The following is a 27,103-nucleotide window of genomic DNA, read 5'->3' as shown; positions in this document are numbered from 1 at the left end:
TTAATTGTGAAATGCAGTGTGTAAATGCTGGCAAAATTAAACAAATTATATTTTCCTTGAATTGTTGTTTCGTTATCGCCTTAAATATGCAGGGAAGCTAGTACTTCCGGTTTCACAGCTACTCCACGAAAATCAACATAATTCCCGAATGTTGATTTTAGGTGAAAACTAATTAAAATTATAAAAGTAAAATATTTAAAAATATTTTATGAGATTTTCTTTCTAAAATATACGTTTTTTTCTTTTAAAAAAGTCTGAACAAGCTCAACATTAAAAAATAAAATTGCGCACAAGAGCAATCAAATATTGATTCAAAAAACCAAAATGCTTTAGAACTATAAATAAAATAGCTTCAAAATTGTGAGATTGCAGCAAGTTTCAAAATTCTTTGAATAAATGATTAACGCTTAATTACCATTGTTTGTAGTACCGTTTCAAACGAGATAAGAAATTAACAATCAACGACATTGAAAATTGCGCCATTGGAATATAAAATTGAAGAGAAATTAGCATTTTTATCATTTTTCCCGATTTGAGAATATCCTTAAAATAATAATGAGAAAATTGTTATGGAGTAAGCAGATTTTATTTTTAAGCGCCGTAAAAACGTAAATTGAAGTAAAATTATACCTTGCTACTTTCTCCCCTGATGCAAACCATAAAGAATTACGAGAAATTTAACATGAATAAGCAAAGTTTAGTGCTCAGCACCGTTTTGTGCTTTTTCGTGTTGGTTCGAAACATAGAATCGGTGGAAATTAAAACATTTTAAGAAGATGGTAGGAAACTTGAAGTTTGAAAAGATACGGCCATTGATCCACTTTGTACTGATCGAAACAATAAGAATTAAATTTAGAAGTTAAGCGACTCTTTTTTACTCATTCCGTTCTAATCTTACCTTTTTTAAAATCCGTTTTTTCTTCTTCTTTTTGTTTAATAAATTCTTCAGAGTGAAAAACTAAATGCATTCTTAGGTTTGAATTTTATACTGTAAAAGAAAAGAAATTGTGGAAAATTTAAGGTAAAACATGTTATTTTCAATTATGATTTAATTCCAAAATAATTGAAAAATGGGAAATAGGGACGGGTATGGAAGTGAAAAACTTCTGTCGACAAATGGAATATTCCTGTTACTTATCATTCAAAAATTCACTGATAATTCAGGCAGAATGGCAAAACTTTGATATACTTTTAAATGTAATAATTAGTCAAATGTTAGAGTTTTAGGTAGCAAATTTAAAAAAAAGGATTATGGTAGGAAAATAGCTAGTAAAAGTAAAGTAGTTGTATAAATATAGTTTTAAATATTATATTAGATTTTCTACTTTTAAGGTTTATGAACATTATACACATAGTTTTAGTAGAAAGAAAGTGCATTATTTATAGAGGTTAAAATTTTTAATTAAATCAATCAAAATTAATTAAAGAATCACTTTTCCAGAGGATCAAAATTGGGATGCCATGCCTCCGGTTCATCCTCAGGAATTTTTTCATACCGTTGCCAACAGCCCATTGTGCAGCTCTAGAGCAACACAAATAACGTACCTACCTATTTCGAAAAAATATATATATATCGATATTAACCTTTAGATATTGGCAGGATTATTCACCATTAATGTATCCTACTTAAACTTATTCACTTCAATCAGAAGATATATTTTATAGTTTTTTATTATTTATTTTCAAAGAGAAACCAAAAGCAGTGCTGTAATTTTATTATAAAAAGTAAGATAAACCAGATGTTTCAAAAAGGTGCAGTGAGAGAGAATAAGGGTTGCCTGAAACATATCTCTCACATAAAGCGTTGGAAATGGTAAATGGGTTGTGAATACAGTTTGCAGAATTCATGAAGAGGCACTGGAACTGTAAATCAAATCTGAAGCTTCGAAGGGAACACGTGTCTCCTTTTCTGCATGCTCTGATGTTATCTCAAAAATAATGTGTGAAAAAACGGTTAATATATTCAAATGACTAAATCTGCATAAATGAAAGATTTAGTAACTCATAAATAATAAAAAGTTAGATAATAAACTTTATCTCCTGAGTATGCAGAGAAGGAACTGAGATCTTGAAGAAAAAGACCACCTACTCCTACAGCAACACAAATCAAATGTGTGGGTCCATCCGAGCAACTAGCTTAAGACGGCCCACGGCTACAGTTATAAAACTAGGTGCAAGGCACTGTCCCAAAAGTGATATTATAAATTTAGGCGAATGCCAAAAGGTTGGAAACTGAGGGTATTGTGGTAGCATTATCACAATATTGTTTGATTTTATTTGAGTGATGGGAACAACTATCTCTTGTCTTCTCCAAGACTAGCGTTTTTTTTTATTCCGCTAAAGAAAGTATCTTGAAGTTTGATTTAATTTTCTGCAAATGTAATTTCCTGTATACTGTGAGCAAAATAATAAATGAACCACTCTGAATAACTTTTGATCTTTTGTTTCGATCTTCACGTTCTAGCTCTCAAATTTAATGGTTTTAGTGGGTAACTTCAAATATACCAATTATTTAAGCCAGACGATATCTTATGTTACGAAATCAGACATAAAAATGTACTTTCTCTTAATAAACATGTCTTTTTTTAGACGAATTCAGATTTTGTCCAATGAAACATAGGGGCAGCCACAATCTGCGAAACAAAGTTCAAATAGTTTGATCAGGAGAACGGTCCAAAGTTTTGAGCCCTTAATGTTAATTTTGCTTTTTGTGTAACTGAATTGAAAATTTTTTAAACGCAACTATAAAATACTTTTCTCCAAAGATGATTTCATGCAACAACAAAAAAAAGAATTTGTTATTTTTTATCATTTTATTAAAAAATAGTCGGAAAAAGTTTGAGTTGCAAGGTATATAATTTCTACATCAAATCTAAAGTATTTAATTTTATACTGCAAAATACACAATTTAGCGAAATTAGTTGAACAGTCCCTGAGAATTCGAATAGTAAAAAAGTTTTAGTTATAAAACTCGATTTCAAAAGACCTGTTCAATAGTTTAATATAATAATTACAGGTTAGTGTTCATTCCTAACACCACGAATATCAACTTAGTTTACGAATGTTGGTTTTCGGTGAACCATAATGTAAATTATAGAAACAAAATATTTTTTTTGAGACTTACTTTATAAAACATGTTTCTTTCTTTTGATGATTTAGCACAGACTGACAGCTAAAAATTAAAATTCCTACAGTAAGAGGACCATAAAGTGTTGATTAAAAGAATAGAAATTCATGAAAGAAAATTTAAAAGAAACTATAACAGGAGTTTACGTAATCAAAATTTAAGATATGTGATAAAAAATAAATAAAATGCGTAAGAACTATATAGTAATTCTTTAATTATAAAGATTAGAATTATAAAGAATAGAAAAAAGAATTGAACTTTTTTATAAATTCTGTAATAATACCACGTATTTAATTCTTTTGATTAGTTGTTTGACGTTTAATTATCATTTTTTGAAAAGCCGTTTCAAACGAGATAAGAAATTAACGATCGATGATACGGAAACTTTGCATCGTTGGACTATATTTGTGAGGTAAAAACATATTTGCAACTCTCTAGCTTAATGAACACTGTAAGAAAAGAATAAGGAAAAAGTGAATATGAATAAGCAAGGTATAGAGTTCAGCACTATTTTGTGCTTCATCATTTTGGTTCGAAATACGGAATCGCTGAAAATTAAAACATTTCATGAACATGGTAGTGCTCTCGAAGTTAGAAAAGATGCAGTTATTGATCCACGTAGTAACGACAGAATCAATAACCAATTGAAATTTGAAAGTAAGTGTCTCTTTTTTTCTTAATCTTACTTTTTAAAATTCTCTTTTTCCTCTTCTTTTATTTATAAAATTTTTAGAATCTAAAAAGCTAAATACATTCTTAAATTTCATCTCATAAAAAAATTATTACGAAAAGCTTAAGGTATTATTAATATGTTATTTCTAATTGCGATTTAATTTTTCGAAATAAAGAAAAAAGGAGATGTTTGGGGTGGACGTAGCGCACCAACAGATAAATGGAAAAATGAAGAACCTACATCAATTCACCCCTTTTTTTAATTTAATGGAATAATCTGAATAGTTAAATTATTATGCACAACCACACTGAAGTCTGAGACATTGCTACGAAATGATTATGTTTGAAGTTTAAGAAAGAAAGCGAAATACCTGACTAAGTGGTTGCTAAAAAACTTGAATTTTAAATTGAATGGAGTGGATTTTCGGTTGTGTCCATTTCCTTGGATACGCATTTTGAGCTACGTCAATAATTTGAAGTATGCATTTTGAGCTGCTTCTATGATTCTAATTAAGCATTTTTAGCTATAAATAAATTTTCATAAAAAAAAAACACTTTGAGCTAACGTTCATTTTCTTAAACGTGTCTTCCTAGCTATGTCCAAAATAAAAAAACTAATCTATAAAACAAAGAAATACTGATAACTTTTTCTATGACCGACTTTTCTCAGAATATTAATTAATTGCAATCCGTACTATTCTGAAATAACTCGGTTATTTAAGAGGGTGAATAATAAGGGCTTTTAATCGGATTAAAGCAGCTATTTATTGATTAATAAGCAATTTAGAATGGCACGTGTGTGCTTTGTCTTAATTTAATACCTAATTAAATCTGATATGCTTTCCACGTATTTTTCTAAAAAATTATATTACGAAAATTAACTAAATAATAATAATAATAATAATATATATATATATATATATATATATATATATATATATATATATATATATATATACCTTACACGGCGACAAAAAAAGCCTCATTACAATCCCCCGAATGGTAACGCTAGAAAATCGGCCAATGATTGCCGCTAAAAATGTCATATGCCAAATCTAGCTGAGGTAGCTCAACATATAGCACTTTTAAAAACGGAAACTGAAATTACCAGAGAGAGCATAAGCTGGGCAGAAGTGAGTAGTCTTTGTCGATAGATCTCTATTTTAGTATTTTGTCGAAAGCGCTTTGTTTCACGAATTTATATATTACGAATTTATTTGACGATCTTTGATTTATATCACGAATTTATTTGTTTTACTAGAATTTATTTGTTTATGCAGGTTTTTCCATTGCAATTCACTTATTTCAATTTTTAATGGTCTTAATATTATCAAAATTTTAATCTTTTTATTGAGATATCAGTTTTAGAAATTTTATCTTATGATTTTATACTATAGCAAATTTCTAATAGATTTAAAGAATTACATGTCATTTATTTGAATTCAAATTTATTTTAATGGCTTAGTATTTACTAAAAAGATGTAATTTTTTTTTTAAAAAAAAGTTGTTATATGGATTTGAATGATTGTTTTGAATTTTTAGAATTTTGTGCATTTGCAATGTACCTAAGTTAGTAGCGAGCGAATCGAGCTTGGTTTGCGAAGCAAACCATGTAAGATTGCGTAGCAATTTTTAGGAGTTGGCGAGCTTCAGCGAGCAGGGGGTGCAACCCTCTACTTTTCTTATATTGACAGTTCATATTTCTTCAGAAAATTAAGTATTTTCGCATGATTTATTACGTTCTTTTAATATTTGTTAATGAATTGCAAATTTTCATTTATTTTGAAGGGATTTCGACGGATACTTTTTTATGTATATAATTTTAGACAACGCAACTGAATTGTGTACTTTTGATCAACATGATTGCGGATACTCATCTATAGAATTCTATAATACGATATGGAAATGGAAAGCGCATGCTATTGATGACGCTGATTCAGGCGTAAAGGATATACGAGATCATACACTGAACACGACTGAGGGTGAGTATAAAGGTTATTCATATGAAAAATTGAAACACTAGATAATGTGACAAGCACTGATAAAGATAACAATGCTGTACTTCAATATCATAAATTTATGCTCAATTAGTGCGCTACTGATTGTTTATTACACTTTAAAAAGCTCATATTAGAGCATTTAAAGTGAATGTAATGTCGTACTAATACGAATGCTTCTGGAATAGAACTACGTGGGTTAAGTGTTGAGTAGTGTACATAAATATCTGACTTATAAGCGAAATAGTTCATGATTCCAAATGAAGCTATTGTTACTATTGATGTATCGATAAATGGTATTAGAAAATTTAAAATTCCTGACATCTATGCAGTAGTTGTTTATAAAAAACTAGCTGAATACCCATTTCTCGCACGGGGTTAATTTAAAAGAGAAAATAATCAATAAATCAGTGCTGAGAAACACAACGCAGTCATACTCAAATCAGACACGCGTATACCGACACGATTAAAGAGCTTGATGGAAGAACCAGGTGAATGACAGTGTCAGAAGATTTAATGAATTATAGAAAAAAATATAAAGTGGTTGCGTCGATTGGGGTATGTTTAATGTAACCTAACTGTTTTTGATTTCACTTTTATCTTAACATAACTAATCCATATTAGTTTTCAGTATGCTAGCATGATTTTTATTTCAAATTAGACAGTGGTAAATTAAGTAAAGCAAAGAAATAATAGTCCAGCCCTCTAATAAATTGGTGTTAAAATAATTCGAATACATGTGATTTCTTGTAGTTCGAAAAATGTCTCTGACCAGGTTCTTCCACTATGTTTCTCAATTAATATAGCTAATATAATTTCATTTTTTAATTTACTATTATGTGTTGTAATCTTCGGTGGCTCTACGTGATTGAATTAAGCAAAGCTCGTTGTTTGTAAATTATAAAATTGGAATATCGATAAAATGTATTTAGCATCACTTGGCATGATGCTATTGCTCGCTACCAATTCATAATAGTTAATATTTACCACTATTACAAATTAAGGCAAACAACGTTAAAGAGCGCAAAAATATTTATAAAATTAAGACAGCTGTTTCGGATGCTCAAAAGGCAACCTTCATCAGTGCAACAGCTGCACTGATGCACTGATGAAGGTTGCCGAAGGTTGTGCCGTCAGTACAAAGATCGCCCACTTGATTTACCACTATTAACTGATTTTCTCAGGTTCATATTCCTTTCGAGGGACAGTAAAACGCTTAATTCAAAAGTATCGGTATAAAAACTGAATAGCATTGGTGTAGTTTTAATAATCACCAAATATTTCAATATAATATTTTATTCCTAGAGTATATTTGGTGCTTATTACATAACTTTTCAACATTTCAATTTACGCATATGTGAATGGCAGCAAACTAAATACCAATTTTAAAAAAAATTATCAGAACTTCATAAAGATTTTGAAGCATGGCCATTTCTCTGTCTGACCTTTAATTTACTGTTAAAATAATTATAAATAATGGTGGAAAAAAGTTTTTTTAATTCATTAAAATATTTATACACTATCTTAGAACACCACTAGAAATTTTTTTTTTCTGAAACTACGGAAAACCCGTTGTAGAATTCTTATCAAAACCAATTTGCCAATACCATAATACCAGTGTAGTACATATTACCGTCTGTGATACATATTAGTGAAGCGTCATCTGTGGATGGCAATTTTGTACGATTTTCTTAAACGAATTTCCCATTAATCTTTCCTTCATGAGTCTGGCTTTTTGCAGATAGCCTATTTTATTTCAATTAATACACAGGCTAAACTATATTTGTGGGTGGCCCTTGATTTTCGTCAAATTGTGATATCGTTTGATCGCCATGCTGGGTGATATTGTTTTTTTTTATGGGAACGTCTATACGATTTGATGAACTTACCTTTTTCGTTTATCATATTCAATTGAGTTTATAATCTTTATAATCGTTATGTCAGTTGTTTTATTATAGCTCTGTAAATAATTTAGTTGTTAATTCGTAAAGGTTGTCGTTTTTTAAGTTAGATAAAAATACATTTTTCAAAGTTAGTTACAACTTATTTTAAACATTTTATTTAACAAAATTTTTTTTGTTCAAAAATTTATTTCAATGTTAAATAAAATTATTATTTATATAAATGACATTTACAATTTTCCCTTTTATACTAAATAATAAATTTATAAACCAGTTATCAATGTAGATATTCTAATATTTTCTCAATTTATAGTAGAATTTATTATATGAGAAATTGAACTAAGCAACAGAGAACAAAAATATGACAAAAACACTTTTTAAATATTATAGAACTAAAATGCAAAATAAAAGATTTGGAACTGATTAGAAAATTACATGTTACTACATAAATATATTCTTTTATAACATAAATTTATTTTTTGATAACATAAGTATTAGCTATGATTTATTTTTCGGGTTGCAACTATTTATGATAAGCTATTTCTAAAGCAATTGGGGGAAATTGTTTAGATGTCTGAATGTTTTACTGACTCAATGAATTTATCATGTAATTTTTTTCCTGGTACATCTTTCTAAAAAATTACATCTATGAATTCCCGAAATTTTATTTATCGAAACAAAAAAAAAACCCATTAGAATAATTAAAATGCTTAGTGAAATATACGATTTGCGTAATTTTTGCCAGAATAAAGATTACCCGATCTACTTTTTCCCGATATTTCCCATAAAAATATTTTTGTCTATACTCTAAGTAGATACAAATATTTTATTCCTCTTTGAAATTATTTGGAAATTAGAGGATTTATTTTCAGTGTCTCTTTCTTCCTTTCTGGTAAAAACAGAGTTTTAAATTCATTATTATTATCTTAACAATCGGACGTTACACAGATAGTGTGAAGCACAGAAATATAACGCGTTTTCATCTAATCATTCAATGAAACAATAAATTCTTCCTTCAAGCTTTCACGCCAGCTGATAAGAGAACAATAAAATTTTAATTATTGTTTGTTATTTATATTTCTATAACCGTCGTTGAGCAGTTGACCCAATTTTTTTTTATGTTCAACTCCGTAGCCTTGTAATTTTGAACCCAATCCATAAGACAAGGGAACTCCTGGATTGGGAGAGAATTGCCTTCATGGATGTCTTTTTGATGAAACTAGCACGCATTTGCGTTGCATGGAGTGGATGACTACGACAGCCTCCTACCGAGGGAGTCTAGTCCGTCTACCACCGAGGATATTTCTCGTCAGCACTGTGGTCGGTGCATATCGACCAAGCCATCTACGGGATTCAAACCCGGTTCACTTCATTGAAAGGCCATCGCGGAGTCAATGCATTTAAAAAAAGTGTTGCAAACTAAATTTGTGTATCATTACTCGATAATTTGTACATTAAATACAAGTCAAAGTATTTGATGGTTTTCCTTTGAAGGACCAACATAATCTTAATGGTCACCATCAATAATCCCATCATGAAGCATTTTATATTTTGATGGTAATTAACATAAGTAACCATCACCGCAATGTAAGAATTTAGACTGATTTATGTTGATCCAATATAAGAATAACAACTTGCTTTGATTTTTTGTTAGTGGTGAACCATCATGAATTTCCATCATAGTATATTAAAAGTTAAATTTTGAAATGATTATGAACCACCACCACCCCAATGAAAGAATTTGGACTCATTCTTGGTAGGCAAAAAAAAATCAGTTTGATGGAATATTCCTGAAAGTCAACAAGATTTTCAATTAAACTATCACAGACATGTTTGGTTGGAACCATCATAGATTGTTGTTCCATGAGAATCAAACTTTTCTTGATTGATGGTTAATCATCATAGTATTAAAGTTGTGTTTTCCATCATGGAATGATGGAAGTTTGTTGGCATATCAAAAACCATGAAAAAGTATTGGGAAATTTTCAATGATGGTGACCATCAAGTGATGTTGGATCATCATAAATCGCATTGCAACCAACATAAACCAAAAGAATGTTTTGATTTAATGATATTGGTAATATTTAATAATATTTTGATTTAATAATAATTAATTTAGAAATACGTGAAAGTGCAAGTTATAAAATTTTCTTTCAGGTGGCTTTTGGTATGTCTCCATGAACAGAATATTTGCTTGGAGTTCCAGACTTGTTACTCCGAATTATTCTCTACCAAACACACTGTCATCACTATGCTTACATTTCTATGTGTACTTACATGGACGTTACGGAAACGTAAAACGAGGGGCGTCTATTGCGTTAATGTTTCCACCAGGTAATTGCTATAGCAACATTTTGAACTTCTTTTTCTTAAAACATACTGATGGATATACAGTGCGCAAAGAAAATAAACGGACCACCCTAAATTACTTTTGATGTAATGATTAGAAATAAATACACAAAAGGGCGACATTTGTGCTGGAATACAAAGTAAGGTAAAACAACGTTTAAGAGCACAAAAAATATTTGAGAATGGTTGCCCTTTGAGCATCCGAAACAGCTGTCTGCATTCTTAAATATTTTTTCTGCTCTTAAACGTTGTTTTACCTTACTTTATAATGATTAGAACTTCACGTTCTAGGATACAATCTTAATAGTTCGATTTCTAATTTGCTAATTAATTAGTGCAGGTGATATTTTAGGTTCCAAAATTAGGTACAAATTCGTACTTCCCTTGAATCAATATGCCCCCCTTTTTTTGATGGATTCGTCTCCAGAATATAAGGGCTTGGCAGCAATCTGTGGAACATGGCTCCCATAGTTTGATAAGGAAAGCGGTCTAAATTTTAGACCTCTCAATGTTAAATTTCTTTTGCTTATGCAACGCAGCTCGAAAAATTTTTAAGCGAATTGAAAATTTTTGTATACAATTATAAAATTCGTTTATCTAAAGATTATTTCACGCAAAATATAACTTTCAGCAAATATTATTAATTTTTAATTTAATAATAGTAGAAATGTTTTTTTTTTTTGAAATTTAAGGTAAGCATTTTTGACATTATTTTAAAGCTTGCAATTTTAATTGCAAAATCTGAGCGAAATAGGTTGAATAATTACTGAGAAATCAAATTTTGAAAAAGTCGTTCAAATTTCAACTTTTCAGGAACTATTCAAATGATTTTGTGAAAATTTGGGATTTTGCCATGTAGAATTGCATCGTTCAATAGGATGTTTATAATTTATTTTATAGTTTAAGTGATTTCACGCTATTATTAAATAGAATAATTACAAATTATAAATATTTATTTAAAGTTTTTTTGTTCAAAAATACTTCATGTTGAACGAATTTTATAATTGTGTGCAAAAAAGTTTCAGTTCAGTTAAAAATGTTTCGATTTATAGTGACATACGCAAAAGTAAAATCATCTTCAAGGGGATCAAACCTTAGACCGCTCTGGAGAAACTATTGCTACCATTTTGTCCAGATTGAGGCTATCCCTTATATTAGGGGAAGTCAGAAATATGAATCTTGCGAAAAACGAGGACAGGGGATTATTCAGAAAAAGTACGTTTTTGTGTCTGATTTCGTATTTTAATATATTTTCGGCACTATTTGATTAGCATGTTTGAAGTCACAACCTTAAGATTGAGCCCTAAAACGTGAAGATCCTATTTTAACATCAAAAGTTATCCTTTCATTGTGGTCTTTTTTTATTTTACACTGTACATTAAAAGAAATCATTCCCAAAGGCATAAATTCTAAAATCAATATTTAAAAAAATGCACAATTAACTGCATTCTCATTATAAGAGCGATAAGTTTTCTAACCTGTTGATGACGGATGGTAACAGCTAGTCGAGAGAGTAGGATGTGTGTTTTTTGATATAACATTTCTAACATCAATTGGCATGAATTAAAGGTATATAAGTAACTTAAATTGTATAGATTATTGTAATTCTCCAGATAATCAACACACCGATATAAGTTTTTTTTATATCAGGAGTAGAATTATTCAGAGTTACATAATAATTTGAATAATACAATAATTTGTGCTGAGTAGTGTTATTCTATTTAACATGGCAGATGACACGCAAATAAATTATTGTATTGTTACAATTTAAGTAATTTAGAATTGAAAAAATGAATTATTAAAATATTAATTAAAGGAGTGAATAAACATCATAGGAGGAAGCATTACATGAAAGGAACTATGGAAGCATATGATATAAGTTAACGAAACATAAAATTGATTGTACAAATTATTTTAAAAAAAAATTTCAAATGGGTTAATAGATCCTTCGTTCCCGAAGGATCTCCAGGTTCAGGAATTGGTCAAATGCTGCGTGTAGAAAGGGAATAATTGAAGAGAATTCTTTTCAGGATCGTAAAAACCTTTTATTTACTTTTCAATTCTATGGGTTTATGGAATTCAGGTGGCTCCTTTTATCGTATGTTTACATTTTACACTATGAGAAGGCTCTGGATCATAGTTTTGGAGGATTAAATTGTCCCTTTCCAGCCAGAAAAAGTTAGACTCACTTGAAGACTTAGGAGTATTTTCATATACTTATACTTTTACTCTTTCATTATTCGGGAGACGTACCAACTATTGGCGATGGCGCACACGTGTTCACTTCGCATTTCAATGTAGCAACTTGAAGTTTAAAATAGAGATAAGATATAAATTCTGATCGTTGAGTAAATTTTATTCATATTCTCCTTGAGTAAATTTTATAAAATGTCCCCTTTTTTGATTAAAAAAGAGAGGTGAAAATTAATATATAAAAAGAGGAAGGCAAGCGCCTAAAAAATCAAAAAGAGAGGAATGTCGTTCTCTCACACGGTGGTCTTTTCAACTGACACCAAGAAGGCACGTGGAAAGGATCAAAGCTCTTCTTGGTTACAGTTAAGAATCGATTTAAAAAAAATCAATTAATCAATTTTAAAATTAGAAGGCTATTGTGGTTAAGCGAACGAAAACTGAAAAAAAAAAAAAAACAATTGAGGAGTAGAATATTGACGCAGGTGTGATGAGGCAACATCACATAGATTGGACATGTAGAAGTTGATACCAGGCTTTCTTCCTATATTGTGTTTCAATTAACTAAAATATGAATAACTGAGTATAGAGGTGAGAATCTTTTTTTTTTCCAATGCCCACCTGGAGAATGACCTAGGTCATATAGGCATTTGAAGGGCATATTTCGTTGACCACTTTTTCAGGGGCACCATATTAGGTGGGCCAACGTTGCTCCCACAGTAGGGACAACAGAGAATGAAAGAACATCCATGCCTCGCCCGGGATTCGAACCCAGAACCTTTCTGATGCAAGGCCAGTTCCCTGACCCCTACACAGGCCAGTCGGCGAGGTGGGAATCTTTACCAAGGCAAATTTTTTTGAGTTTGTTTACAGCTGGTTTCACTTCCTTTGGCTAAAAACAGTTTAAGATGGCGACTGTTTTTTTCTTTATATCGTAATTACTGCTGAGCTATACTATTAATATTACTGTGATTGAATTTCTATCTAAGTTATTCAATTCTTTATAACAAAAGCAGAAAGAAGGGGAAAATAATTAATTGAAAGTAAGTTATTGATCTTTTTTTAATAAGTTATTTTGCTTAAAGAACTTTACGAATCGGTTAACGTAGAAATTACATTTTTTTTAAAAATACCATTTAAACCGATTATCTTTCGAATAGTTGCATGAATGCTTGAAATCTTTACAGATTCTGGAAGCTTCTATTTGCATGTCCATACTAAAACGATAAATGAAGCTTTCCGATGGCAAGAAGTGAAACAAGATATGGAGAAATATAAAGATTTTCATGTAAGTATCAAATATTAGAAATTTTAAGTAGGTGAAGTATGAAATTTTTTTCTTTTTTATGTACTAAATTGTACAATTTTAGCCAGTTGTTGTAGTTTTACCCATCACACTCATTCTCATGAAGTAAGTAGTGTAGATTTAGTCAAATATACAATGAGAAAAGAAAACATCATGAATAGTGTTTAAGATGAGAGTCGCCTTTTTTCTATGCAGGACGCAATCGTTCGAGAACCCATCCTTTACCCTTTCGACCCCACTTTTAAAGCATTAAAATTTAAGTATGAAAATCAGTATAAGTTAAAGCTGACATATTAAAATAAGTATACTATGAGTTCAAAATTTTCTACTTTTCTGGAAATCTCATGAAACAATGCGTCCCAGTCATCTTGAATGTTGTTAAAATATCTACATATAGCATGGGAATAAATAATGAAAATATCAAAAATGCAAGGAATCGCATTATTCTTACCAGATGTTATAGAAACCAGAAGTTGACGGATTAAAATAATCAAAACAAAAACAAAAATTTTGTCTTATGATATTTTTATCACTAATGGGATATATTGTCCCACTAGTAAGTACGATTAGGATATATTGTCCCAATGGTAAGTAAGATTGAGACAATATATCCTACCGAACGAAATGCGTCAAAATTTTAAATTCTGATACTAAATAGGTGCAATTATTACCATTATAACAACAATAAGAACAATTATAACTCCTTTACTCAAAATATGACAAGAATATATACGCCTCGGGATCTGATCAGGGGTAAGCCAATCCCTGTAACTTAGGGGTAGAGAGCAACCCACCACGAGTGGTAATTACCGGGATGGCGAGGTCCCTACTTTAACAGAGCCATACTTACTAACACTTCTACACACATCCTCACATTCCCTTAACTCACCCTATTGTATGTATTCCCAAACTGTAAATATTCAATAGTGTTTATTTTCCCATTGTACTTTAATTTTACCTTTTTTCATGTTTTACCTTTTTTATTACTTGCAATTTTGTTATTACCTAATAATTGCAGAGTGACATTTTTTCTCTCTCTAGAACTCCATTTTGCTCCCCAAATTTTATTTTTGTCGTGTATGTTTCTTAGTCTAATTTCAGGATGAATGAGAAAAGGGCCGTAAAGCCTCAGACGCCCAGTTCAACTACAACGAACGAATGGCAAGAATATAGTTGTACTTCTTGCCCTTGAGGTGGCTGCAAGACAAATGAGATTAGTCATATATGTAGCGAAAACAAAATCTATGTTATTCTCAAGAAACAGAGTCCCAGACCCCTATCTTGAAATAGATTCTGATAGATTTGAAACAGTAGTGAGTCTTACTTACTTAGGATCAATTATTAGTATTGACAGACTGACTATTGAAATAAAAAATTGGCTCTATCTGGCAAATAAGGCTGTCTATGGGCTGAGAACATTTATTAAATCTAGGTTTCTTTCTATGCAAACAAAGCTCTTCATCTACAAACTTTTATCAGACCAGTCTTAATATACGCTTCTGAAGCTTGGACAATGACAAAACTGGAGGAAGATTGTGTCACAACACTTGATGGAAAGATTTTACGGAGTATACTTGGAGATTTAAATGAAAATAATAACTGGAGAAGGAGATTTAATTTTGAACTGTACAAGACTTACAAACAACCAGATATTATTAAATACATAAAAATAAATAAAATTAATCGGATGAACCACGTGATTCGAATGGCAATAGAAAAAAAAAGATACCCACCGGAACAAAAAAGAGGGGAAAGCCGCGGCTGAGATGACCTGATTCGGTGGAGTCTAATTTTCTTGCAATTAATAAAATGAATTGGAGAACAAAGATAAATCGGAAGTCACTATAGAGTAATCTTCGAAGGAAGGCATTACCCTACACAGGGCTGTCTGGCTAACTATGATAATGATGACAGTTGTACTTGCTTCAAAATTCAGAAAATACGCAAATTAAAACGAGATTGAATGCCGTGCTCGCTAACAGAAGTCTACCATTTGGAATATGAGAGTGTTTGCGAAGTTCTTTTAGTAAAATTTTTATTTCCTAATGCCTAAAAACCCGTGCAATATTTTTAGCAGTGTACATATTTTAGTGCAGATACGAATTATTAGTGTAGATGCGTTTTGACTTATCCAAAATTAATGTTAGGAATAAAATAAATCATATAGAAGTTCATAACTTTTAAAAAAAAAGACATGTTTAAAAAAAGAACTCAGGAGTTGAAGTGATTAACCATTGCAGAACGTTCCATTGACATGTTTGGTAGTTATTTTTCTGTAGTCAGCCTGTACAGAGATACCAACATTCGGTCATAAAAGAAAAATAGTGAAAATTAAAAATTTGCTTTAATGTATAAATGTAGATACTCTTAAAATCAGAACATCATCTTTTACTGGGTTAAAATATGCGTCAGCAACTATGGTAAATGACAAATTTTGTGATTAAAGACACCTTTGAACAATGGCTTTGTTGTATTTATACAATCACTTCGTGATTTCTATCAAACTCAGTTGTAGGAATTTCAAATCGAAAATAAGATATTTTAGGAAAGTTACAGATTTTTTTTTTTAAATATTTTTTTTACTTGGTTTATATTTTGTCTGAATGTAGAAGTTTATAAAGAATGTATAGTTTATGTTCGTTCATGTATACTTATCTGTTCTTTTAAAAATGACACTTACGACAGTAAAACATATCACATTGACCTATTGCATCACATACTGAAATGTATTGTTGCCTTTCTCCTACCACTCCTTACGTGACAGAGAAGTGGAAACACTTAGAATTCACTTGAATGAGATTTAGAAACTTCTGATCAGGAATATATTTTTAAATGCATAAAAATCGAAGCTTGCAGAGTAAAACCAATTGTAGATTTGAAATCAGCAATATCTGGAAATCAGCAACATCTGGAATACAATCAAAAATATCTGGAATCCGTTTTAGAATCAAACGCAACCGAGAAGAGTAATCTAAGAAGATAAGAATAAAATAATAATTTTACTGCTCCCTTATATTTAAATTTTTTTTAAAAATCGATACTAGGTTTACAGACCAACCATACTAAATTATAGACTCAGAGACTAATAAAATTCATTCTTTACAGATAGAGTTTTGCATTTATAGTATGAGTGATGCAATTATTGTAGCTGTGGATGACGTTAGGATCATAAATATGAAATGCTCAGGTAAAAATGAAGTTTTCTCATACAATAGGAAAAGTCAGTATGGTTTATGTTTTCAATTCATATTTAAGCAAAATCACACACCAGTTTCGAGTTAGAGAACTGCCAGATTCTTTCTGTTGATCCAAAAAAGTTATTTCTTCGAATAACTAATTTTGTTTTATCAAAACAATCGTATAAGGTTTTATCATTAAATTAACTACATTGTTTATATTTTACTCAATTATCCATGCGCAAAGATCATAATAGCTGAAGACACTAAGAATCAATCTTTTTTGTTCTCGTGTAGAAGAAAGATCAAAGTTCATGTGGCCACCATCGACGACCGTTTTCGAACTCCTGTCTTTTAGTAACATAATAAAACATCCACATTGTGAACGCAAAACCCGAACAAATCAAATAAGCTTTAAGAATTCATGTTGTAAGCTTGCGTACACTAAATAAAGTGAGTGCTAATTTTGAATTTCTCTCATATTCATAAGAGCAACGTTTTGACGATAAATTTGCCCATATTCCTTAAATTGCCTCTTAGCTCTTCAAACAAGTAATCGAACCTAAGAATCTAATTTCATCAGTCAAAACATTATTCATTTTCGGAATTCTAAGTGAGAATTGCTTTCCTTCAAATAAATTATTAATCATTTCTAAAATTAGTAATAAAATGAAATAGTTTTATTTGGATCAAAACTATTGCTTAAGAGTTTTTTATTTCCCTTTATCACTCTCTCTATATAAAAACGCATGCATATGTTTGTTAAAAACTCGAAAAGTTAGAATATATTGGGATCTTGTATATATTTAGCTGTTAGCAAAATATCAAAGGGTTGTGAGTAATTAATTACACCTTTCCGGCATTATGCGATTCGGGAATATTGTTCAATAAATTTCATTTCTGAAACCCATTATTATAATAAAATAGTGCCCGGTCATGGAGTCAGCATTTTTGAAAAATATTTTAAAGAAGCAAACAAAAATTTAAATATTTTTAAAGCACACTACACTCATAGTTTAAATGCAAAAATAAAGCAATCTGGAAGCAAATATGCAAGACAACAGAAGTTATCAAGTATTGAAGAAACATTACATGTAACCGTTTCAGTTTTATTTTTAAACATAAATGTTCCTACATTTAATCGTTCAATCTTTCTGTTCGTTAGATTTTGTGTAAATTGATTTTAGTGTTCTTCGAAAAGTCCAGTGTTGCTAATAGCCATTAATAACAGAGGACGGGCTTAGTTATTATTCATATGTGTTGGCGGCAAAAGATATTGTGTCTTAATAGTGGTTATAGCCGCACAAACTGGGCAATACATAAAAAAAAAACAATGACGAAAAGTAGTAAAAGAAATTTCTCACTTGAGTCTACCATTTTACCTTAAAAAGAGCAGTTCTCTAATTTCAAAATCGAAAAATTATGGCAGATAGAACTGTGTTGTTTTTGAGAAAGAAATTTTTAAGATGGAACAATTGTGCTATCTTCTTTCAATTTTAAAGGGGCATTAAAGACATATGAGTTCAATTATTCGAGGAATTATGAAGCATAAATCATGTTACCTTTTAAAATTTAAAATAAAATTGGATCTGAAATCTGCTGAAAGTATTCTTACAAAAAAGATTTCAATTCACTTTTCCGTCTTCTACCCAACAAGATCCCAAACTGAAAGAATTCAGATGTTTTTCATATGTTTCGACATTAAGCTCCGATAACAAGTTCTGATATTAAAACTTACTCATGTACCGTTACTCCTTTGGCTGTGATCTCAAAATTTAAATTTAGTAACGGTTACCCAGGTTATTTCGTAGATAAATATCTAATGAATTCCAGAAAACTTTTAACATTTAAAACTCATTTTTATTGCACCTCTAAATCTTCAAAAAACATATTTTCACACATTTCCAAATGCTAACATGGGAATAAACATTTATACATTAATTAAAACAAAAATGCAACCTTAAACCACTCAAGCATAACCTTCAATTTCTACAGTTCAAAAAAGACATTTATAAAATAAGAACTGCATTTAACATTACTAAAAACACAGACTTGGTTTATGATATCTATAAATCACACTTAAATACTGATTGTTCTCCTACACAAAAAAACACAACATAACAGTTCAGAATTTACGGTAAATGATTCCTCTAAAATGTTAACGAAATAAAATTTAACGTTTTATAAGTACCCAAAAGAATTTACTGTAGGCTCTCTGGAACCGCCCACCGGAATGCTAGATGAACTCATGGACAAACTCCTCGACTAGGTCCGAAATTTCTCCAGCTATTCTAATTTCAAGAGACTTAGGCAGTTAGAAGGGGAACACCGGACGTCCAGCATAGATTCCTTCGGACTTGGCCCATCGTCTCGAGGATATCGACTTTTGGCTAATCCCGGTAGTCCTTCCCGCTAGAGACTTCAGTTTAGCTTTCCCTAAGATTACGATCCACCATCTCCGAGGTACTGTCACGAACCACTCCTTCAGCGGACAAACTCCGCATCCCCAAGATACTGCTCTGGTTAACCGCTTACTGCTGATTACTACTGCTACTGCTTTCAGCCACATTCGTCGCTTCTCTTTTATCCTCCCTTCAACAAGGCAAAAGAATCTAGACTGACCTGTTTACCATGTCCAGAGTCATCCCGCATCCGGCGGACGTCAGAACCAAAAAAAGATCCCTGAGAAAAGCCGTCATAAATCCACCAATACCCTATACAAGTTATAATACCATCCTCAATAAATATTAATAAATTTAGTTACATAGATTTCACCCCAAAAATCCCTTTTTAAGACTAATTCAGAATTTCTAAAAAAAATATCATTATTATGATTGAATTTAAACTTTACCGTAGTGGTGCCATCTACAGAAAAATAATCTATCTTTGAAAGTATTGAAAAAAAAACCTATAATAAATTTCAATTTATTACACTCATGAATAGGTACAGCTGTGTCTTTTTAATATTATGAGTTTATTGAACCTTTCTTAGATTTCTGTACTTTTTACTTTAAAGTAGAATATTTACTACATATATAAAATTTTTTTAGAGAATTATCAAGAGAGAATTATCAACTTCAAAATGGAGTTGTTTAACCGACTCTAGGAGAAACTTTAGTTTAAAGAAAAATCTTAATTAATCTGTAATATCAAAATTTAATGCGTTATTTAGATATGAAGGATATTGCAAGTACATCCACCCCGACAAAAGAATTCACTTCAACAAATACTCCAGATCACTCTACTAGTACTTATACTACTGAAAGTACTTCAACAGTTGGTTCAAATGACGAAGAGAAAACTGGTACGACTATTTTCACCAGGGAAGATCAAAATACAGAACCTTCCTCGACAACTAAAAGAACTTCTCTTGAAGATACAATTTCCAGCAGTAAGTAGTTTCATGAATAGTTAAGGTATATTTTCAGCAGTAAAGTTGCATAGACGCCGCTGAAATTCCACATAACTAAGATAACCAGCTTCCTCTAGAAATTAAAAAAAAAAAAACCTGTAGTGAAACTTCTGTACGAAAATTTAAAACCTACCTATTTTTTTTTCTTCCAAATTAGTAATCTTAGAGTAGAGTGGTCTTTCATAGATTCAATAAAAGAATAAATTTTTTTCTGAAAAGTTAGAAGTGACTTTTCAAATTTTCTTCTAAAAATTTTGCAAAAAGTGTTTTAGTTTTTTGTGAAAACTGCTCATCTTATTTATAAACCTATTTTCTGCTACCTTTACATTTGAACAATATTATTATTCGTCGTAAAACGTAAATTTTGAAGAAGTGGTATTTTAATAATATTTAAAATAAGTTGATAATTTTTAATATGATAACCATTTTAGTTTTTTAAAAAGACACCGAAAATGCCTAATTTCAGACCAAAATTTTATTACTTTTGTTATATTTTGGTAATCTTAAATGGTTTTGTAACTTCAAAAAAGAAATTAAAAACTGCAATGATTAAGTTACCATTTATTATGTTTTTGAAGTACAAGAGAGAGCACAAGAGTTTCTGCGGCTGAGGGTCAGTTTTTAAATTGTGTGGAACTGCAGCTTCAAATTCATAAATAAACAATTTATATACTGTAAATGCAATCTGTCAAATTTTTTAAAGTGGTAATGAAGTAGAATTAAAAAAAAATTCAATTTGAAGAAAAAACAAGTAGATGAGAAACCTTTTCGAATAATTTTGTAAAGCTCGTGAGGAAGTGTAGTTTTAACCATTTTTTAGTAACCGTGAGAAAAATATAGCTGCACTCTAAAAACAGAAAAAAATTAAAAACACGATACAGACACATAGTACCATATATTTTCTTCACATAAAAGTTACATAGATTATGTCCATCATGGATATAAAAGGCGCCAAAGAAATCAAATGATCAAAACGTTTTCATTCTTTGAAAAGTACAGAAAAAAAATCGTCGCTCTTTTTTACTTTTTAAACAGCAACTTTCCTCTTCAGCAGCAGAAGATGAAGAAAGAAGCAGTCGCTGAGAGTTTTCGGTACATGCTTATCATTTTCGTGCATTTCATTTCCAGTATCCGCCAACTGCCGTTGTCACTTAGTACTTTTCGTTGCAAGATTAATCGAGATTTAGGACCTAAGTTTCTCGTCAATTACCAGTCTTTATCTTTTCGAGAAAAAAAATAGAAACGTTCATACAAGAGGGGTTTTAGGAGGATCAAAGAATATAGGCGTTGTGATTCTTAGTGAAATAACGATTTCTTTCCTTCCAAGTTTTAATGTTTTATGACAATTTTAATTTATATCGTCCTTTTAAACAAAGAAATGTAATTATTCAGTTTCTAAATACACATAATGTAATAACCTATTTTCCGTCGTTTAGAGCTTAGTTCATATTCACCTACATTTTCATTTGAATCAACAAGTGCTTCAACGAAGGGTAACAACATTGCTACTTCAGAGGAAAGTACTTCAACCCATTTTACCAACATAGTGACTTCAGGTGAAAGTACCTCATCGCAAGTTACCAACATTGCCACTTCGGGAGATATTATTTCAACACACTCTACCAGTATTGGGACTTCATTTGAAAGTACTCAAACGGATTTTATTGGCATTGTGACTTCAGGTGAAAGTACCTCATCTCAAGTTACCAGCATTGCCACTTCAGGTGAAAGTACCTCATCGCATTTTACCAACATTGAGACTTCAGATGAAAGTACAACGACTATTAGTACAAGTGACATCGATAAGACTGGAGTATTTACCAACACTAAGGAAGGCAAAGAGGAAAATACCACTTTAACAACTGCAATGCCTTTGATTAATGAAGCAACAGCAAAAAGTAAGAACTTCAATAAAATCACTTAAATACGGAAATAAGTAAATGAAAACTATTGAGTTAATATGAAGTATGCTTATATAGGAAGGTTGCCTAATTCGTACAACTTTTAACATTTAAATTTTTATGACTCACAAATCACTTACAATTACATTTGAAGTGTCTTAATAATAAAATAATGTTATTTAGCTCTTTTTTATTATTTCTTAGTAATACTATTTTTGCAGTAAGTATGGAAACATTATTGTGTTTGCAAGGTCTGAGATGGGTGCGGTTTACAAAACCAGATTTCTTATTCGTACCATCCTTAAAAATTTTGAATTTATATGATTAAGTGAATTAGTAGATCATATAAAACCGAAAACAAACTTTTGAACTGTTACAATTAAAATAACAGTATTTTGAGCCTATAAAGTGTTGGAGGAATCTATTTTTATCTGCTACACAATTCAAGGGCGACTTTAATAAAGGCTGTTTGTTAAGACACGTTTTTCGAGGCATCCATAACCAACTTTTTTCTTCTTTACAACAATAAAATTGAATGCGTTTTATTGAAGGCGGCAACAAAGGGATTAGATAGTTCAATCATCTGAAGCAATACTCACGATATAATTATTTGACTAAAAAGGAAGCTCGTCTCTTTCTTCAATTTTTTTATTAAACTAGAAAAATAAATTTTATCACGAGGATGTAAAATCTAATTAATATTTACTAAGTAGTTAAATTTTGTTTCTGACAGATTAGTATGTAGAAATTTTCTGCTGTCTCAAAAAGAAAAAAAAAACTTAATATTGGTTCACCTAAATAATTAAATCCTTTTAAACAGAGTTCTCAGTTATTGCACTCTCATTATAAACCTTCATATTGAAGTGAATCTCTGTCAAGGTAGGCGTAGTCAGATCACGTCCGAAGGTCGTGGGGAAGGTATTATTGCAAGATAAAAAATTTGATATTGGTGAAAGTTAAATCACAAGTAATTCCCAGCCACTTTCCGAAAAATTAAATGCAGTACAGTAAAAATTGTTGAAATTCAACCTATTCAATGGTTAAAATTAATACTATAGCGTGTCTACCACTGCAATTTTATTCAACTCAAATTCACTAGTACATAAAATTGTTTACTAAGCTGTGCTAGAAAAAATAATATTGAACAGATTAAAACTCTATTTAAAATTTCTGCCAAATGAGCAATGTGGCTTTAGAAGCAACTTATCAACAATAAAACAATTAGTTCGAATTCTGGAATTTATAAGCCTAGGGATGCTTAAAAGAGAAACACCTGAGATATTGATGTTAGATGTTGCAAAAGTCTTTACAGTATAGCTCGTTGGCCTTATTCAAAAGATGATAAATTATTTGCTTTCCGAAGCAACATTTAATAATAAAACCAACGACTCTATCTCATCCAAAAGATACATTAAAGCAGGAGAACCCCAAGGCTTAATACCAGGCCCAATTCTCTTTCTAATTTATAGCACATATTTCATGGTATAAAAAGTTGACACTAACTTGCTAACTGCATTCTACGCATATGACACTGTGATACTATCAAATTTGATGTATCCAAATAGAGCAATTCATAAAATACAATATGAAATAGATTCCATAGAAAAATGGTGCTCTAAATGGAAAATCAAAATTAATCCCTCAAAATTGAATGTTCTTTTATTTAGAAAAAGTAACTGATAGAAAATAAATGAAAATAATAAGATAACTCGATTTAATAACGAAATACCAATGGTAACCTGTGCTAAATATTTAGAATCAGAATCATGTTTCAACTATTGTCAAGATATCTAATGCTGCATATCAAGCTTATCGACCAATTCTTTATCGCCATAACCAAGATGGCCTTAACTACAAAAAGAAACATTTATTTAATGAGCATTCTAGTTTTTTTTTAGCAACATAACACTGAACAATGACCTCAAAATTAAAAACTTTGATAACTATCTGCAACGATTAAACGCATCGTTCTTCAACAAAGCTACTAAGTGTACGCAATGCAATTTTGATCTAATCTTCAATTTCGATTTAATTAAATCGAATATGATAAATGAAATAGGATAACGCTATATTCAGACCTGACACAGCCTGTAATATTAACGACGGAGTATTGTCAAAATGCTTCAACCACTTCATTTAAATTATCTACACCTTTATGATAAACTGCTTCACTCCTCACCTCAGTTGCCCTTCGGGGGGGGGGTGATGCAGGGATTCGAGATGTTTGTTGCTTCGCATCAATTTTGAATTATTTTTGTAAATATGTACACATATTTTGTGAGGAACTCCCTTATCCCAGATTAATTTTTTTTATAATTTGTATAATTTTTTTTTATAATTGTTTTTATAATTTGTCATTTAGTGTACATCTTCATCTTTACATAATTTTTTTTTATTCTCCTTTAATGTTACGCTTACGTAAACAAATCCCCCCCTTCTTCCCTCATTGCTTTTAACCCAACTTAGATGAAGGAACACGGAAAGAACAACTTTCCACAAATTTCATTTCCAACTATTAAACAAGATTTATTTACAAATGATAAAACCCTTCTAATGATGATCGTACAACAAAGTGCAATGATACTAGGAAGTAATACATACGAAAGAAGACATACTTTTATGAGAGATAATCCCCAGCAGTAATGCAGACGTCATTTTTAATAAATCTTATTTAATAGTACAAAACAAAATTTGTGAAAAACTTTTTATAATTTTGAGCTTTCCCTTAAAAAATAAGAAAACTTGTTAAAAAAATGCTTGAAGATGAAACTTTTTTTAAAAAATTTAAGATATAAAATTTTTATCCATTTGTTACTTACTGACGGTCCCTGAACACTTGAAAGATTAAAACTTAGTTTATATATTATTATATACATTATATATTATTGCCCAAAAGCAGTCAAAATGACAGGATTGTGAAAGAATAACAACCAATGTGTAAAGAAATTTATTTAAAATTAATTTGTAACATTTCTTATATTATTTACAGTTATATAACAAGTTATTGGTAAATATTAACAATAGAAAAATAATATGTACGAGAAGTCACAAAATTCTAAGAAAGAGCGTTATTATATACATCTTTGTGTTTATAATTAAAAGTAAAAAGCAATCAAATTGACTTCGGCAATCTAAGTTGAACCTCAAAAAGCTTTAAACTGCATTGATTCTGAGAAATTTAAATAAGTACGATCTAAACACTTCTAAATTTATTTCTCTTCTATATTAACTCCTTCATTCCATGCTCAGTTTTATAATCTTTTTTTAATCGTTTATAGAGCAACCACTAGTGTTTATTGTCCTGGGAACTATTTTCTTTATAGTTCTTGTTGGAGCCACTTTGTCAGCACTAACATACAAAAGGTATGTATCATATTATTCCTTATTATAATATTTATGATATCGATGATCGTGGCAGGCATAGTTTAGTTTGGCATGCTTACATACATGCATATTCCTCCCTACTTCAATTTGAAGCGTAGGGCGTCTATTATAGCTTTTCATTTCACCTGATTGTGGTCATATATTTCGTCCCTTTCCACGTCTTTACTATTGTTTTCAATTCACTTATAATCGCCTTCCACGAGTAAAAATTTCATCCAATACTTAATCCTTCGTTATCTGTATCCGGTTCAAAATTACACAGCAACAGATTTGAACACTGATTGTCATAAACTCAAAATTGGGTCGGGTGTTCAACGACGGTTACAAAATAAATTAAAATATAATCGACCACAGCCCAGTAATTTTAAATCTTGGTCTTTTTCTATTGCCTTGAGGGTTCCACTTTAAAACTTGTTTTAGTTTAAGTTTCTCAGTTTGACAGGAGTCTTTTAATACAAGGTACGAAAAAATATTTAAAAAAAATACAAATCATGCTTTTTTTTGCTTAGTCAATGTCTATAAAAAATCATGTTCATGTCTTTACGCTAATGGTCTTTAGTCCAATACTACACTGAAAAGGAGTTATACGATACTTTTTGGACTAACCAGATTTCCTCAAATTTTTCAATTTTTTACTTTCAACTTTTCAATGCTTCCGAATTTTCATGATTTAGTTGCCTGACGTAGTTGTAGTCTTTTTTTTTCTTCCTTTTTGGAAGCCGTGCATTGATTTATTAATTTATCATCTGAATATTAAAACAAAGAAAATTTCCTTCAGATATTTTTGTAGTCGAAGTTAGGTTTACACGCAAAACGACTGTAGTCTGTCGTAGTCTGTCTATGCTACCGCATTCACGTTGATCAATGAGTTTATCTGATGCATCGAATAAAAAAATAATTATAAATATGAAGGAAAGTGTAATAAGCTCTTTTTTCTATTAATAAGAACTAAAAGCTGGAAAACGTCACTAAAATATCTTTAAAGTGTCTAATAAATCAAAACTGTCTGCATTTAAATTCATATCAATGTCGAGTTTTATGAAAATGAGAAAATTCCATTTTTACAATGTCTCTTAAGACCGATTTAATCGCAGACTCAACCCCGCTGAAGTTATAAGGAGAGACATCGAAGTTGAGAGAGAGATATACATACTTTATTTTATTTATGAGATTAATAGATATATATCAGATCCTAATATATATATATATATATATATATATATGTATATATATGTATATATATATATATATGTATATATATTTATATATATATATATATATATATATATATATATATATATATATATATATATATATATATATATATATATATATATATATATATATATATATATATATATATATATATATATATATATATATATATATATATATATATATATATATATATATATATATATATATATATATATTTATATATATATATATATATATATATAGATTGAAACCTAATTTTTATTTGTGGTTCTGTTACAGGTTGAAAAAAAGTGTCCTAATCGTAATGAAAGCTTCTTAATTACATCGATCTAAATATTGCGAGGAATTTACAAACTTTCTCTTTAACGATACAAAATACTCATATAATTTTGAATATAATGGTTTGTATTGATCAATAAATAATAATGATAATAACTGATTGTGATAATAAAGTATTGTCTTGAGTTCAA

The 27,103-nt window shown here is 30.1% G+C and overlaps 1 protein-coding gene across 1 annotated transcript; it reads left to right on the top strand.

The window, feature by feature from the left end:
- Positions 1-3,534: 3,534 nt before the first annotated feature.
- Positions 3,535-27,100, top strand: LOC147808547 (uncharacterized). Its single transcript, XM_087165202.1, has 9 exons — positions 3,535-3,784; positions 5,626-5,781; positions 9,855-10,031; positions 13,424-13,524; positions 16,648-16,729; positions 19,891-20,109; positions 21,567-22,028; positions 25,310-25,394; positions 26,913-27,100. Exons 1-9 carry the CDS (start codon positions 3,607-3,609, stop codon positions 26,950-26,952), a joined length of 1,500 nt encoding a protein of 499 aa, XP_087021328.1. The 5' UTR covers positions 3,535-3,606; the 3' UTR covers positions 26,953-27,100.
- The last annotated feature ends 3 nt before the right edge of the window (positions 27,101-27,103 follow it).

The sequence above is a fragment of the Parasteatoda tepidariorum genome, chromosome 5 (assembly GCF_982258835.1).
Source record: "Parasteatoda tepidariorum strain Cologne lab strain chromosome 5, Ptep-v5.0, whole genome shotgun sequence".
Classification (NCBI taxonomy): Eukaryota; Metazoa; Arthropoda; class Arachnida; order Araneae; family Theridiidae; genus Parasteatoda; species Parasteatoda tepidariorum.
The sequence above is the reverse complement of the archived record's forward strand: the minus strand, read 5'-3'. Positions and strand labels throughout refer to the sequence as shown.

What these genes read in the sequence shown, in the direction of transcription:
- LOC147808547 (XM_087165202.1), top strand. Translation starts at nt 3,607, where the DNA reads ATGAATAAGCAAGGTATAGAGTTCAGCACTATTTTGTGCTTCATCATT. An exon ending in TGCGTTAATGTTTCCACCAG is followed by an intron (nt 10,032 to 13,423) that starts GTAATTGCTATA and finishes AAATCTTTACAG; the next exon opens with ATTCTGGAAGCTTCTATTTG. An exon ending in TAATGAAGCAACAGCAAAAA is followed by an intron (nt 22,029 to 25,309) that starts GTAAGAACTTCA and finishes AATCGTTTATAG; the next exon opens with AGCAACCACTAGTGTTTATT.